At 38.1% G+C, this 16,276-nt stretch overlaps 2 protein-coding genes and 1 non-coding gene across 3 annotated transcripts; 2 read left to right on the forward strand and 1 right to left on the reverse strand.

The window, feature by feature from the left end:
- Positions 1 to 1,314: 1,314 nt before the first annotated feature.
- TRNAM-CAU (transfer RNA methionine (anticodon CAU)) lies at positions 1,315 to 1,400 on the forward strand. Its single transcript is given in 2 exon segments — positions 1,315 to 1,352; positions 1,365 to 1,400. It is a non-coding gene; the product is annotated as a tRNA-Met (tRNA).
- A 1,604-nt stretch (positions 1,401 to 3,004) lies between these two features.
- Positions 3,005 to 7,204, reverse strand: LOC145612354 (uncharacterized). Its single transcript, XM_081667732.1, has 2 exons — positions 6,651 to 7,204; positions 3,005 to 3,460 (listed from the first exon to the last, which is right to left on the reverse strand). Exons 1-2 carry the CDS (start codon positions 6,921 to 6,923, stop codon positions 3,284 to 3,286), a joined length of 450 nt encoding a protein of 149 aa, XP_081523858.1. The 5' UTR covers positions 6,924 to 7,204; the 3' UTR covers positions 3,005 to 3,283.
- Positions 7,205 to 10,029: 2,825 nt separating this feature from the next.
- On the forward strand, positions 10,030 to 15,318 carry LOC145611022 (uncharacterized). Its single transcript, XM_081666262.1, has 8 exons — positions 10,030 to 10,398; positions 10,747 to 11,312; positions 11,427 to 12,431; positions 12,549 to 12,887; positions 13,191 to 13,560; positions 13,729 to 14,512; positions 14,741 to 14,913; positions 15,016 to 15,318. The coding sequence occupies exons 1-8, from the start codon at positions 10,030 to 10,032 to the stop codon at positions 15,316 to 15,318; spliced, it is 3,909 nt and encodes a 1,302-aa protein (XP_081522388.1).
- Positions 15,319 to 16,276: the final 958 nt, after the last annotated feature.

Consider the following 16,276-nt stretch of genomic DNA (forward strand, 5'->3'; position numbering starts at 1 on the left):
TAAATATGTTGGATTGAACATAGCATCAAGCTAAGCTACTCATATGTAGGCCGAGTTAGTGAGACACTTAATTAGACATAAATTTGCACGAGTATTATGTCATCTAATTACAATAGAAAGGAATACGATTAATTAGGTAACACAAAGATAACAATGGTTACATACTTATATGACTATATGAGTCTAGTTATGTTTTAAATTAAATCATATTAGTAGACTCATAGTATATACAAACACGTCACTTTCCATCTCAAAAAATTTCACAGGAAAATTAAAATCCACGCTACTAACTCTATCTCCATCTTTCCAATATTATCATCACCAAATCTTAAGTTGTCATGTACCTCAAAATCTCACATGCTTTCGTTTCTATTGCTTCCATTTTATCCTTCAATAATATTGTTAGTTCATGTTTGTGGTCTTACCTCCTTGTCATTTAGTAACCAAAATATCTCCTCTTTTATTGATTTTGGGCCATTTGAGGCCTGATTTTTGAGAAGTACAAAGCCCAAACATAAAACTAGAAGAAAATGAGAGCTACTAAATGAGAGCTACTTTCCTAAATGAGAGTATACTTTCCTAAATAAGAAGCCCAAACATAAAACTAGAAGAAAATCCTGCGTAAAGCTCCCTCTAATCTCTTTGGTAGTTTTGTACTACTTTCATGTATTAGAAGTTTTCCCAAGGGTTTACTAATGTCTTTATAAATCTTAACAAGTGCTCATGAACACTCGTTAGAATAAGTGGCATATAAATTAATAATACGGAGTAATTTATTAATAATAATGTTGTGCAAATATAAATGTACTCCGTATAACTTTGCAATAGACCAACACGTAATCAAAGCTACGCAACAACAAAGGGTTGAGTAGCGGGAATATAACTATATAAGAGTCATTAGACAATCACACACTCTTAAAAAAAGAGCACACAAATTTAGGTGAATCAATTGTCCAAACGAACATCAAATTAATAATACGATATTGCTAACGGGCGCCCTGGGGCGCTTGATAAGAGGCAAGAATATGGACGACAATGCTACTCCATCCCCGTCTTATTGCCATCCGTCCTATATCACAAGGCTTTGGTAGTTTGAGAAACACCATCTTCGAATGAAAGTGAAATTGATGCGGCATTTACTTCACACCGAAACAATGAGGCCTACCTCAAATAATAAAAATTATAAGAACAAGAGAGTTTTCTTGAACTTAATGCAATGTTACTTAACTTGTAAAATGAATAAAACTAATAAAAATTAATTCTATTTGCTGGTTTTTTAAGTTATAATTTATTTAGCTAGAGAATGTAGACATTGGGGTGGTGGCGCAGTTGGCTAGCGCGTAGGTCTCATAGCTTGTTGAGTGATCCTGAGGTCGAGAGTTCGAGCCTCTCTCACCCCAAATTTTTTAACAAATTTACAAATTTTTGTTAACAACTCTTTAACTACAAAATTAGCATTCAATTAGCACTCTGCACCTAGCAAAATAGCAGTCGATCCATGTATTGTAAGATACTTCGTGTATGAGATAGATGCAAAGTACTTATATTCCATATTTACCTATCAAATGATTCTACTATAGCCTTTTTGTATAGTTTTAACTTGAACTCGGTTTTCATAATTTTACAGAATGGGAGTTTATGTGATCCCCAATCTCTAAAGACGGTACTGGTCAGCTTAAAACACATCATGGCCTCACATGACACAATATGACACGGATATGGAGTTGGCCTGACAAGGCACACTATTTTGCATGTCAAATTGTGGACGTGCCTAGGCCACATTTTAATTGGAGAAATACTTGTACTACAACAAGTTCATCACGACATGACGAAAGATGTTCAAAGAAATCAAAATCATACAACACAATACGATACGACAGATCTTGAGCTTAAGTTGTGCATGAGCCTCACAGGCTCGTCCGTGGATCGGGCTTGCCAGGTCCAAGGCACGTTAATCAGACACCTCCCACCACTATCTCTATTCTACTATTTTAACTCCAAACCCCATCTATTTATATTTCTACAACTCTATTATATTAATAAAACTATCATACAATTGTGACTTTGTCACCTTTACTGAACACTTTCAAGTTAATCTACTTAAAAAAAACAATTGTCATAGACTCATAAGTCATAACATGATAACATCATAACTAATCAGTCACTTAATAAAAAAAATCTATGCAAAGAGTAATTGAATTTTCGAACGCATTAAATGTAGGTCAACAAAGAAAATAGTCGTGGTAGAATTGAAGGATGAGGTGTCAAAATCAAGTTTTATCAAGTATATATATTTTGCATGACAAAAGAAGTTGGTCTAAATAAAATACAATCAATTGAAAATGACTATTTAATAGATAAACCTTGATATAAATTGTTAGGTCACATATTAAATCAAAGTATGCAGTCTAATAAGACAAACAAACAATCAAACATGAAATTTATTGCCAATTGGTTTACATCTACTCTGTCAATGAAATTATATCTGTGTATAATTGTATAAATACCCCACCTTTAATGTTTGGTCACATAGATCCAACAGTTGACATACATGCAACATAAACTATTGTATAACATGCTTCGTTTGTAAAGAGTGAAACATATGAATGATGCGTAGTAATACATGTAGTTAATCAATCAAGTCTGTAGTTGTAACTTTGGAAAAATCTGCAAAAAAAAAAAAAAAAAAAAAAAAAAAAAAGATCAATTATTGGCGATATTTGTATATAATTCATACGTATAAATTGTGTCCACGACAACAACTATATAGCTCAAGTTGGAGAAATTGTGTCCTAAGAATGTATCCCTATAACCCTATTAACTAAAGGAAAATGATAAAAGCAGTCCTTGAACATCAACAATAAAGAGTGTTCAGATTATAAAGATTACAACTGTGATTTTCGAATGATGTAATCACGGTAGAAATTAAAAAATAATGTTTAGAACATGTTGGTTCTTTAATTTCTGACCATGTCAAAAAACTTGGTCCAAAACATGGTATGAATCAGCTTGTGCTCAACATATCACTTACATATTCCAATTTTTTTACAATCGTGGATTTCAATTTGATCCGCAACTTAATCCATCCCAAGAAACTTAAAGCAGTAAGCCTTGCTCGCCTCAGTCTCTCAAAGTGAAAGAAGGAGCGAGATGCTCTATGTACAAGTAGTAAACAACTCAATGGAGAAGAAAATCTCCATTGTACGAGCTAAAAATTGTCCATATTTAAAAGAAATTTGCAACAATATGTGCTATTGTGCTGTCTATCTTTAGATTGATTCTCTTACGTAGCTTGCACGGTGCTTCTGGCATTTTGTGGGCCTTTTGGAGGTAACTTAAACTTACAGGGTGGCCAATGGATGCGATCAGGAGGGCACGGAAGAGGAACCGGATGAGCAATGAAGGTTGGAATATTATCTCCAGGCATCAACACCGGATGCTCTTGAGAGTAGACTGTCATCTGAAGATGAAAACAAAGACACATTAAAATGACAATTTAGACATTGCACTGTTAAAAATGTCTACTCTATTTCTGTCTGTCACACAAGCAGGTTCTGCAGGACTGATGGCAACATAGGAGCCACAAAAACCACCAAAAATTTAATAAGATAAGATCAACAAACAGCTGATAGAGCAGCCGGTATCATTTTTTATAAGAGGATAAAAAACATACACGTATATGTAAAAATTTGTGATCTAACCTAACAATGTATACCAAGCTAAGTTTGGCCTAGTGGAAAGGAGAGCACCTTCTAACCTCTAGGTTGGGTCTTCAATCCACACTAGGGAAACTTTGGAGGAGGGATCCCCTTACCCTATCCCGCACTCCCAAAGTAGAGTACACGTATATGTAAAAATTTGTGATCTAACCTAACAATGTATACCAAGCTAAGTTTGGCCTAGTGGAAAGGAGAGCACCTTCTAACCTCTAGGTTGGGTCTTCAATCCACACTAGGGAAACTTTGGAGGAGGGATCCCCTTACCCTATCCCGCACTCCCAAAGTAGAGTAGAGCTCTTTTTTTACTTTAAAAAAAAAACTAACAATGTATATGAGCACCAACTCCCAACACGAGCTGGTTGTTTTACCCTAAATTATGTACATTGTATTAAAGCTCAGGGTATTACAAAAATTATATACCTGTCCGTGTATGATTGTATCTATTGTATTTCAAAATTTATACATTATGATAATACGGGTCAGTAAAAGCAGAGTCATCTAATCTTAAAAATTGTGACATCCCAATTCCCAAGCAGTTAACTATCAAATGCAACTTGCACTAGACTTGATGAACATAATCTTTTATGACCTTTTTTTAAGTGTAAGCGTCATTACTACGAGTAATAGGAAGTATAATACCCTAAAAGATAAAATTGGCACACACAAAAATGCACATAGCTTAACAGACTCCGTAAATTACATGTTTCTCATGCTAATGGGAAGTATTGGATTTGGTAAACACAAAAGGCAATCACTGTCTCTATAAAGAGTTGAATGTGGATTTGAAACAAATGACGCAAGGGAAATCAGAGTCAGGATAGAAAAATAATGCAATTGATCCTTCTGAGACACATCAATTACAATTACATGCAAATTACACCTCCCCCCCGCCTCCCCCCCCCCCCCCCCCCCCCGGGAAAGTTTCTAAACCATTGTTACATGCTTCTTAACATCAATACAAAACCGCAGAATGTCAAAAACTCAAAACCCTTGGAGGTAAAGATAGAGATGCTAAAAATATCTCTTCTAATCCATGCTGAGTTTAAAACATTAGAATACCGACCTACTACGACTATTTATCTTCATTACATAACACTAAAAGGCAGTGTTTGTTAGCTTTCTGAACAAGATTGAAGATGACAAAACATTGAAATCTTGATGACAAATTTATTAGCTAGACAGCGAGTGAGACAGCATAGACAAGAATGAAAACAATGATTTGCTCTTCTGAATGGGCTAAGATAAACAATAAATTAATAGCTAAAAAGAAGACAACAAGGCTTGTCCATGAAGAAAGGGAATTAACTGTAAAAACTATGAAGACATTAGTCATGTGGGACATTATATTATATGCATCTGGGTATTCATGGGCCATCAGAAATCTACAATATTAGGAGATTTCTGTCTTGACTGGTAAGCATTAGCATCATGGCCCTCGGGCTGCTTGCAACTTAAACATCTAGCAGACAACAGGTTGGTTGAGCCATTGATTTTTAATCAGGCACTTAAAAAAATCCAAAAGACAAACTCAATTCTGCACATGTGGGGATTTTGACATTACATTGCAACATTTGCAAGGGACTAGCAAGGTTCCACGCAACATTGCTACTATTGCTTTCGTGTGTATCGGCGGACTCAAGTCCAATAGAGCCTACATACAATGATACAAGTGCGTAACAGTAATTGGATTTATTTATTTTTATCCGTCACCCCCATAAGTCCAAAATATACCCTGATTTTCCCAGTGTTTCCAAAACACTCTAAAAAGCCTACCTACAATGACCACAATGCCCCATGCATCTATCGTCTCTTAATCGATAGATGCATATGGGTTGCATACTTGATAAGAATGTGTATCTTGCTATAATCAATATACTCCATTACACACAACTAGCTTCGAGAATTTTACCTCAAATAAAACCAAAAAAACAAAAAGGTTCAAAGGGCTTGCAGCTTTGTAGTAGCTAGAGGTTTACTTTAGACTATTGGCCAAAATAAAATTATTGAAGAGTGTCCAACTTAGTATGTGATGGGGATGGACCATTTTGTACGTCCACAGAAATTTGAATTATCGTTTTTTTCTTTCCATCTGTTTCTTTCCCTATCTTTAGAAAATAATCATTACTCTAAATGAAATTAGTACCACCATTTCATCCACATGAATGTGCAGATGAAAAGGGTTTTTGCATGATTATAAAAATGGAAAAACTCAGGAAAGAATTCAATTAGAAAGACCAAAATCACATGGGAAGTTAAGACATCCTAAGAATGCCTTTATTATATATTACCAACAAGTTCAATTTACAACTACCATAAATTTCAGTAGGTTTAGTTCACAACTACAGTAAAGTTTCAATAAGTACAAATAAGTTCAGATAAATCAAAATTAATCGAAAAATAGTATAGAACACGACCTAAATTACTAACACATGATAAGTATTACTCCGTACCAGCAAATTAAGATGTACAGGAGACAAAAAATCTAAGCTTCCTCAAATGTGACAGATCCATATAATGCTATGAATGAATTCTTCTTAATAAATTACCAAATTTAAAGAGCTTTCGGGAGCATAAAAAGTTTAAAGCGAAGTGACAGATAAAAAATGGTCACTTTCACATTAATCCAGGAAGGCTGTTAACCCTGCTGATAAAGTTAACTGAATTACTCGAACAGTAGAAACCAATTACATGATAACCAAAAAGAAAATGCAAAATAATTCCACAATTTAAGGGTTTTTCACCAAATTAAAGAAAGAAACTTTTACACCAAACAAAAGCAAAAAATTTCCAGAATCAAATCATATTACATAAAGGGTACACAAATTGAGTAAAAAACACTTCTGATTCCTCAGATTTTCTGTAGTAACTTGATTCAGTAATTTCATCAAACAGTTAACAGGCATAGTAAAAAAGGTAAAAAAAAAAACAAACCTTGGGAGATGTGTAACCAAGCTTTGAATGAAAACCCAGTTGGGATTCAATGTCACGGCGGCTAGGCAGCGGAAGTTCCGGCGGATTTGGGCGGAGAAACCTCTCAAAAATGGCCATAACAAGAAACATTGAAATAAGAACAGCAGTAGCAACAAAACCAAATGAAACTGCATTTACAGAACTGTCAAAATGACTCCAATGTACATCTGATCTCTCCAAATTCATTGTTGGAGACCCACTTGGTTGCCATCCCCAATTTTCACCCTCACCCATTTTCAGATTTTATAAAATTTTTTCTATATTTATAATTTTAATCCTACAAGAAATGAAGAATAAAGTTTGCAGCTTTTTTTAAAAAAAAAAAAAAAAGTTGTTCAAGCTTCTTCTTACATAAACAAAAATTATAGAGGAAAGTGGGATTTTTAGGAGGCTTTGGAATTTGGATAATAGTGCAATGTTGAAAAATCAGATGTTTTTGTTTTGTTTTATGTAGTGTAGTGAAGAGTGAGGAGTGAAGACTGAAGAAGTGAAGAGTAGTGAGGAGAGAAAAGTGTGTGTAAACTAAAGTTGGGGTGTCTGGGAATGAGAACAAAGATGTGGACCTTTAAAAATGGTCTTTATTTGGTCTTTCAACAATTAGATTATGGACGTAACACACAAGTACTCCATCCGTTTTATTTTATATGCATCGCTTGAAAATGCACATGGTTTTAGGAGATAAATATAATATTGTGAGTGGGCAAATAAATTATTATAATAAAAGTATGATGGGGAACATGAAAGATAAAGTATGTGAGATATAATAGATTTTTTATTATTTAAGTGGGGACATAGAAGAGAGATAAATGATAAAATAATTTGAGTGGAGTTTAAAATAAGAGAGAGAAATAATAAAATATAGTATAATTTTACCAAATATAGAAGTGATGCATATAAAAAAAAACACCCATAAAAGGAAAGTGATGCATATAAAAAAACGGAGGGAGTATTTTAAATAAGGGAGGTTTAACCGTTTAAATATGAGTAAGGGTCTGTTCATATTTACTAAACTGAGCTGAACTGAACTGGTTGGAGCTGAAATGAACTGAACTGAATATTTTATGAGTGAGGGAAATTATGAACTGAACTGAACTGATTGGAGCTAAACTGAACTGAAATTAAGTAAATGTGAACAGGCCCTAAGGGTCTGTTCTCATTGACTAAACTCAGCTGAACTGGACTGAATATTTTATAAGAGAAGGAAATTAAGAACTGAACTGAACTGAATTTCAACGTATGAGAACAGGCCCTAATTGAGCAAAAGCTTACAAGTTTATACTCGTATTTTGAGCTTCTTGGCAAAGCAAGGTTTTGAGCTTTTTTTGCCTTTTACTTTTGAGTGTCTGAAGAGAGTATAACAGAACATATTTCGGCAAAGCAGTGCTTCCACACACTATTGAGCATAGCAAATCAACTCAAAAGAACAGGAATACTTGGTTTGTTGATTATAATTTTTAAAATTTTTGCATATAATCACTTTTTAAATCTTTTTTTTTTCACATATAACCACCTTTTTAAAAAAAAATTACAAAAAACCATTGATTTTAAAAATTTTGTTGCAACTTATGTTCAATATGTTTCCTCCAAATTAAAATACAATCTTAATAATTTGTCATATTGCTTGATTTTCCCTTTCCCCATACTATCACATGCACCAACTTTATTCAATACCACCATGGCTATCACCAACTCATCGTCCATTGATCTAATGGTCTGTATATATGTACCACCCTACATTATTCATCTTGGATTCTTGGTACCACCACACATAATTCTGCCAAATGTATTATTGTACACAAAGATAACATAATACAGTACTCGTAACACGAATATGGTGCAAATAACAAAGGACAACGGAGATAGTAGAATACAACTTGTATCATAAAAGTACATAATATAGTAGAAATATATTTGCGCAACTATAAAAAAGTTTGATATTTTACCTTATTCAAGATTATAGTTTATACTCCATCCGTTTTTAAATACTTGCTCCACTTTCTTTTTCCGGCCGTTTTTAAATACTTGCTTCATTTCCTTTTTTGGAAAGCTTTTACAATATATAATTCATATCTCACACTTAGTGGACCCAACATAATACTCTCTCTCCCCCTATTCGTCCACTACTTTTGCTTTTTACAATTTTTTATTCTCTCAATCACCCACCACCTCCATATTTTACCACTTTCTCCAATTTCTCCTAAAACTCCATGCATAGAGAAATGGAGCAATTTTTTAAAAACGGAGGGAGTAGTTTTCAGACTACATGATGAATTTAAATTAGACTCATTTATAACCTTAACACCTATTACTACATAGGCCTTGATTTAAGGAAAAATATTGTTTAGTTATTTACACTTAAAAGTCGTTTATTAGGTAACTTCTCGGATCATGGAATACATAGCTATCTTGTAATTACTTCCTTAATAGATATTTTAAAGAGTATCAAAGAATTACTATATATAGTTATTTTAGGAAGTCTCGGGATTGCCTTCTTTATTCTTATATGGAGACTCATGATTCATGATACTTATCAAAAAAATAAACATGGGACTTATGGGTAATTTTCTAATTTGTATACATGTATAATACCTTCATTCATATTGACTCATACCTATGATACCTATGTTTTATAGCATAGTCTATTGCAAAATTGAAATCCAAATTATTGTAAAATTGTATGGGATGATATCTGAGTGTGACCGATATCTTGTGAAGGCACGTGACCAGGCTCTTAACAGTTATGAGAGGATGCCGATATGTTCCAGAAAGAAGACATGTCGACTTGTCGGAATTCAACACGTGGCAGCAGAAGCTCGACACTTGGCACAGAAGGCTCTGCATGGATGAGAGCCACCTGTCAAGGTAGATCATTATAAATAGTAGGTAAGACCTCATTAATGAGGGCATTAATTACACTCTCTTACTCTCTCTCTCTCTCTCTACTTCCTCTCTCTTACTTACCTTCTTCTCTTAAACACTTTCTGACTTTATCATTGGAGTGGTTATCCCCGGATCACCCCGGGGTTAGCTAACTTCTTCTCATTGTGTAGGTTCTCAGCTTGCCGATAGGAGTATCAGGATCTCAGGTCCGAATTCTTGGGGAAGTCAGGATCAGATGAAACAATTTGGCGCTAGAAGGAGGGGACATAGTTGATCACTTCTATCGCCTAAGAACCTCACACAAAACATACATACAACAACAATAATCATGGCCGGGAACAATGGAATACCAGTAGGACAACCCCAGGTGGAAATAGTAGATGAAACCCATACCCTAGAGGGTAACCAGTTCAACGTGCCGATAACCCCCCCTGCAGGAGGAGGGGAGGCAGAGGATCCTATGGCGGCATTCACTCCAGATGAGTTAGAAACGGCCGCAAGGGTGATGAATGCAATGAGTAGGAAGAGGAAGGAGGCTGAGGCAGCACGGGCTGAAAGAGAGGCCGCTCAGGCTGATAGAGGAGCATCGCACCGACACCAGGAGGAACAGCACAATCAGTTGGAGAACCCGTCGAGGAGACCCCGACATGAGTCGTCGGTAAGATCGCATACAACATCACGGCGGGATGAACAATCCTCAAGTCATGTTGTGAGTTCCAGAACTCAACAGCAAAGAAGTTCGCAAGTAGAGGGTCAGGCAGTGCGCACGGTGGTGCAGTTAAGGGCATCCCCATTTGCCCAGCACATCTTGGATCAGCCAATGGAAAAGGTGAAAATGCCGACTTGTAGGTATGATGGAAGAGGGGATCCGACAAGATTCATAACGTCCTATGAGGGGCACATGATGCTGTACACTAACTCGGATGCAGTCTGGTGTAAAGTCTTTCCGACAACTCTGATTGGGGCTGCAGCCGATTGGTTTAACAACCTTGAAGTTGGGTCAGTAGACAGCTTTGAAAGATTGACTGAGACGTTTGTAGGTCAGTATGTCAGTAACAGTGTAAGGCAGAGAACCTCTGGAGAATTGATGGCTGTGGAGCAGAAACCGGATGAATCTTTGAGGGATTATATCAGACGATTTAACAATGAGGCAAACACCATTCCGAAATTGCAACAGGAAATAGTTGTGATGGCTTTGATGAATGGATTGGTTGATTCGGATTTTAAAAGATATCTTACAAGGAAGAACCTGCCGACATTGGCAGCGGCGTTCAGCAAAGCTCATGATTACATAAAGAGTGAAGAGCTAATGAAGACAAGTAGCAGACATGTGGTTTCCGGAAAGGGGCAAAGTCAGTATGAGGGGACCTCGTCTGGAGGAAACAGGCCGAGAGCTCCTGCCCCAGGAAGGGGAGGAGGAAGTCGGCAAGATTCCAGACCGACAAGGCTGCCAATGAGATATAGCACCTACACTCCCTTGAATACACCAAGGGCGGCAATCTACTCAGTAAACCAGAACAGAGAAGATTGGTCGAGGCCGATTCCCATGAAGGCAAGGCCAAGGGATGTGAAGAAGTATTGTATGTTCCATAGGGATGTGGGACATTATACAGAGGAGTGTACACAATTAAAGGACAACATTGAGGAGTTGATCAGAAAAGGGCACTTAACACAATACCGGTTGAATGTAGGCAGGAATCAGCAACCGGCACAAGCAGTTGAGAGGCAACAGATAGAAGCAAGGTCTGAAAGGACACAAGGAAGAATAGTCCGACAAGGGGATGCAGGAATACCACCGTTATCTACAGGAAGGGTAGATGTGATAACGGGGGGACCGATTCATGGAGGGACGATTAGTGGGGCAAAGAAGCATTTGGCGGAGCACCGTCATCTGGTTTGTGCTTTGGATATAGACAACCGTCCTCGGCCGGCATCAATACCCCAAGTTGTGTTCACGGAAGAAGATGCACGAGGTGTAGTATTCCCGCACGACGATCCATTAGTCCTGATAACTAAGATCAATGGGGCTGACATCAAAAGAGTGCTGGTGGATGGAGGCAGTTCAGCAAATGTGTTATTTATGCAAGCTTTTAATGAGATGAATATAGGAAGACAATACTTGAAACCGGTATCGTACCCTGTGATTGGGTTTAATGGGTCGACAGTGAGGCCAGAAGGGAGTATTGTGTTGCCGGTAAGGATGGGTGATGGGCTACAGGCAAGAGATCTGATGGCAGAGTTTCTGGTGGTGGATGTTAAGTCGGCCTACAATGCAATCATCGGCAGACCGATAATACATGACATGCAAGCTGTTGTGTCAACTTACCATTTGGCAATAGCCTATGTGTCGAACTTGGGTGCTGTAGAGAAGGTGTATGGAGGTCAAGTTATGTCAAAAGCCTGTTATGTGACAGCTTTGAAGAATCCGGTTGGTAATGCTACGGTGCCGTGTAACCCAAAAAGAGAAGGTGAGCCGACAGCTCAGGATTTAACTATGAAAAACTTTGATGCAAGACCTGAGGAAACACCAAGGCCGTTACCGGGGGGAGAAACCGTCCAAGTTGAATTGCAACCAGGCAACCCGAGTAGAACAGTGAAGGTTGGGGCTGATATGGATGTGGATACTAGGTGTAACCTGATAAGCCTGTTGCGTGAGAACGCCGACGTCTTTGCGTTCTCGGCCAGTGAGATGCCAGGAATACATCCAGAAGTGATGGAGCACAAGTTGAATGTTGATAGAAAGTTCAGGCCGATAAGGCAGAAGAAACGCAATTTCTCAACTGAGAAAATAGAAGCAATCCAGGCTGAGGTAAATAAGCTCTTAGCGGCAGGGTTCATTGAGCCTTGCACATACCCAGAGTGGTTGGCGAATGTAGTAATGGTGAGAAAGCCGACAGGGAAGTGGCGAATGTGTGTGGATTTTACAGATCTAAATAAGGCTTGCCCTAAGGATTGCTACCCACTACCCCGGATAGACAGGCTAGTAGACTCAACCTCTGGTCATGCCATGCTTAGTTTTCTGGATGCATTTTCAGGATATCATCAAGTCAGCATGCATAAAGCTGACAGGAATAAAACGGCTTTTATAACAGATGTTGGTGTATATTGTTATAAGGCAATGCCGTTTGGGTTAAAAAATGCAGGAGCAACCTATCAAAAATTGGTAGACAAGATTTTTGAGAAGCAGAAGGGACGGAATGTTGAGGTGTATGTGGATGATACGATAGTGAAGAGTAAGGAAAAAGGAAATCATATAGCAGATCTGAGAGAAACATTTGAGACTTTAAGGAAATATCAGATGAAGTTAAATCCGGAGAAGTGTGTTTTTGGGGTTAGATCGGGGAAGTTTCTAGGCTTCATGGTCAGTGAACGGGGAATAGATGCGAATCCGGATAAGGTGAATGCGGTACTCCAGATGAAACAACCAAAAACCGTTCGTGATATACAGAGGTTGACTGGCAGGATGGCAGGGTTAACCAGATTTATCAGCAAGTCAGCTGATAAGGCACTTCCGTTTTTTATGGTACTGAGAAAGAACAAGGCATTTGAGTGGGGAAAAGAACAAAGTGATGCCCTAGAAGTAGTAAGGAATCATCTTAGATCTCTTCCCACAATTGCCAGGCCCGAGAAGGGAGAAGTGTTGCAGTTATACATCTCGGCATCACCAAAAACGGTAGCAGTCGTTTTGTTAGTAGAAAGGAAGAAGCAGCAACAACCTATATACTTTGTCAGCCATGTTTTGAATGCGGCAGAGCGTAGATATCCAGTGATAGAGAAAATGGCGTTAGCAGTAATAGTGGCAGCCAGGAAGTTGAGGCCTTACTTTGATGCACATCCAATAGAGGTGCTCACCAATCATCCCTTAGAGAAATCATTGCACAAAATGGATACATCTGGTAGATTACTGGCATGGGCAGTTGAGTTGTCGGAGTATGAAATAAGTTACAAGCCCAGAACGTCAATTAAGGCTCAAGCATTATCAGATTTTATTGTTGAAACCACATACACAGATGAAGAAGAGGAGTTGGGAACATGGCAGGTATCAGTTGATGGATCAGCCACAGCAACGGGGGCAGGGGCTGGAATTGTGATAACGGCTCCAGATGGGAAAATGTTTGAATACGCCATGAAATTTAAGTTCAATGCAACAAATAATGAGGCCGAGTATGAAGCTGCGGTAGCCGGAATGCAGTTGTCAATAGCGGCAGAAGCAAAACGGCTAGTTCTGACAACTGATTCCCAGCTGGTATCAAGTCAATTCAGTGGGGAATATGAAACCCGAGAACCAGCAATGGTGAAATATTTGGAGAAGATGAAGCAATTAGCAGCTCAGTTGCAGTACTTTGAGATCAAACTAGTTCCGAGATTGAAACATGCTCAAGCAGATGAGCTAGCAAGGTTAGCAAGTTCAAGTTTTAACGACTTGGAAAGGACAGTCATGGTGGAGGTTTTAAAGCAGAGAAGCATAGATGAGATGTCGACAGAGGTGTTATGTGTTGATGTTGGGAATCAATGGTATGATAAAATACTGGCATACATCGTTCATGGTGTAGGGCCGACAGATAAGGGGGAGCTGAAAAGATTGCAGAAGGATAGCGTGTGGTTCATTATGTACCAAGGCCAGTTATACAAAAGGGGGTTTTCACTACCATTGCAAAGATGTATAACGGATTTTGAATCGGCAAAGTTAATAGAAGAATTGCATGAGGGAAGTTGTGGTAACCATCTCGGAGCAAGAGCCTTGTCTAGGGAAGCAATGAGAAGGGGATACTACTGGCCGACATTGAATGCAGATGCAATGGCTTATGTTAAAAAATGCGAGAAGTGTCAAAAGTTTGCCCCAGTTATCAACTTGCCTCCAAATGACCTAACTCCGATACTAAATCCAGTCCCTTTTGCCCAATGGGGGATGGACATAGTAGGCCCTTTCCCATCGGCAACGGGTGGAAGAAAATTTCTGATAGTGGGAATTGATTACTTCACAAAGTGGATAGAAGCAGAACCAGTAACGAAGATAACGGCATCAGAAGTAAAAAAGTTTATATGGAAAAACATCTTCACAAGGTTTGGGTTGCCAATGGCGATGGTTTTTGATCATGGGACCCAATTTGACTGTAAACCAGTCAAAGATCTCTTAATGATGTACAAGGTGAAATTTGCTTATGCAGCAGTATGTCATCCACAGTCTAACGGCCAAGCAGAGGCAGCAAATAAGCAAATTGTGACAGCGATCAAGAAAAAGATTGAAGATGCAAAAGGTTTGTGGGCAGATTTGATACCGGAGATATTATGGGCAAACAGGACAACAGTAAGAGAAGCCACAGGTGAATCACCTTATACTCTGGTTTTTGGAACAGAGGCAGTCATACCAGCAGAAGTCGGGTTGCCGACATTCCGGATTCAGCATTACTGTGAAGACCAAAATGATTTACTCCTATGACAACAGTTAGATTTTTTGCCAGAACTGAGAGAAAAAGCAGCAGTTAAGTCAGCTGCCTTTAAAGAAAGAATGTCAAGAGCCTACAACAGAAGAGTATCCCATAGGCCGTTAAGTATAGGAGATCTTGTACTGCGAAGAACAGCAGCAACCGGTAAGGGAAATGAAGATGGGAAGCTGACTGCAAACTGGGAGGGGCCTTATCGGATTAGAGATGTCGTCATCCAAGGGTCGTTTTACCTAGAAACTTTGGATGGGACACCTCTAAAACATGTATGGAACTTAGCTGTATTGAAGAAATACTATGTGTAATGAACAATTTTTATGTGAAGCTGATATCAAGAAAGACATCAGTGATGAATGAAGAAGCATTCAGACAATGTGCATTGAAATAGGCATCCTCCATTTAACAGAACATCGTTAAATGGGACGATGGGACGGACAGCTCAAAACCGCTTCCATGAAGTTAACAGTTATACAACCTGATCAGTTGTATACATTAACTCATGAGGTTGCTGGTTCAAAATATAATACCGGCCAAATCAATTCGAGTATACGCCGATATGAGGCATAGCTCAGAATGTGATCGCCGAGAGGGTACCTAACTGGCTGAAACAACAAAGCAGTAGGTGACCAATGTTGCAATCTGAACCACCGACGACCGGTTACGGCTCAGTATACATAGCTCTACCACGAACTATGTACACTGGGGGGAGCAAGGAGTGATATGGTATTTGTGATATCCATAGTACGCTGGTAATTTTTAATGCAATTTTTCAAGTTAATTACAATTTTTCAAGTCAGGTAAAGATCTGATATCTTCCAAAGCCGAGGTTTTGAAATCTGATATCTTCAAAAGCTGGCGTTTTTTAAGAGGTTTCCAATTGGAAGTTGTCGGATTTCAGATAAACTATTAGATAAACTTTTATTTTTTACAAATTGTCTTTTATATATGCCGAAATTGGCAAGGCAATATAGTTATCATAACGTTGTAAAAAGCAAGTAGATTAGAAAGTGATAAGCGGAGAACAACACAGTTACGATAAAGTATAAAAATTTACAGACAGTTAGCAGACAACGACAACAAAAATAAGTTTGCATAACAGATAAAATTGACAATCGACAGGCATCACCACAAAAAAGGGGTATATGCCGATAAAACAGCATTGTCAAAATAGATGTTCACACATACAAAAGACAATAAAAGAGAGTTATAGCTGGTAAGGCCCAATAATACAGGACCCACAAGAAGATGTCGGTGATGACTGCC

Source organism: Chenopodium album, chromosome 24 (genome assembly GCF_948465745.1).
Source record: "Chenopodium album chromosome 24, dcCheAlbu1.1, whole genome shotgun sequence".
NCBI classification, from domain to species: domain Eukaryota; kingdom Viridiplantae; phylum Streptophyta; class Magnoliopsida; order Caryophyllales; family Amaranthaceae; genus Chenopodium; species Chenopodium album.

What these genes read in the sequence shown, in the direction of transcription:
- LOC145611022 (XM_081666262.1), top strand. Translation starts at nt 10,030, where the DNA reads ATGGCGGCATTCACTCCAGATGAGTTAGAAACGGCCGCAAGGGTGATG. An exon ending in ATGAAGTTAAATCCGGAGAA is followed by an intron (nt 12,888 to 13,190) that starts GTGTGTTTTTGG and finishes CACAATTGCCAG; the next exon opens with GCCCGAGAAGGGAGAAGTGT. An exon ending in CCCTTTCCCATCGGCAACGG is followed by an intron (nt 14,513 to 14,740) that starts GTGGAAGAAAAT and finishes CTTATGCAGCAG; the next exon opens with TATGTCATCCACAGTCTAAC.
- LOC145612354 (XM_081667732.1), bottom strand. Translation starts at nt 6,923, where the DNA reads ATGGGTGAGGGTGAAAATTGGGGATGGCAACCAAGTGGGTCTCCAACA. An exon ending in TTGGTTACACATCTCCCAAG is followed by an intron (nt 3,461 to 6,650) that starts GTTTGTTTTTTT and finishes TTTCATCTTCAG; the next exon opens with ATGACAGTCTACTCTCAAGA.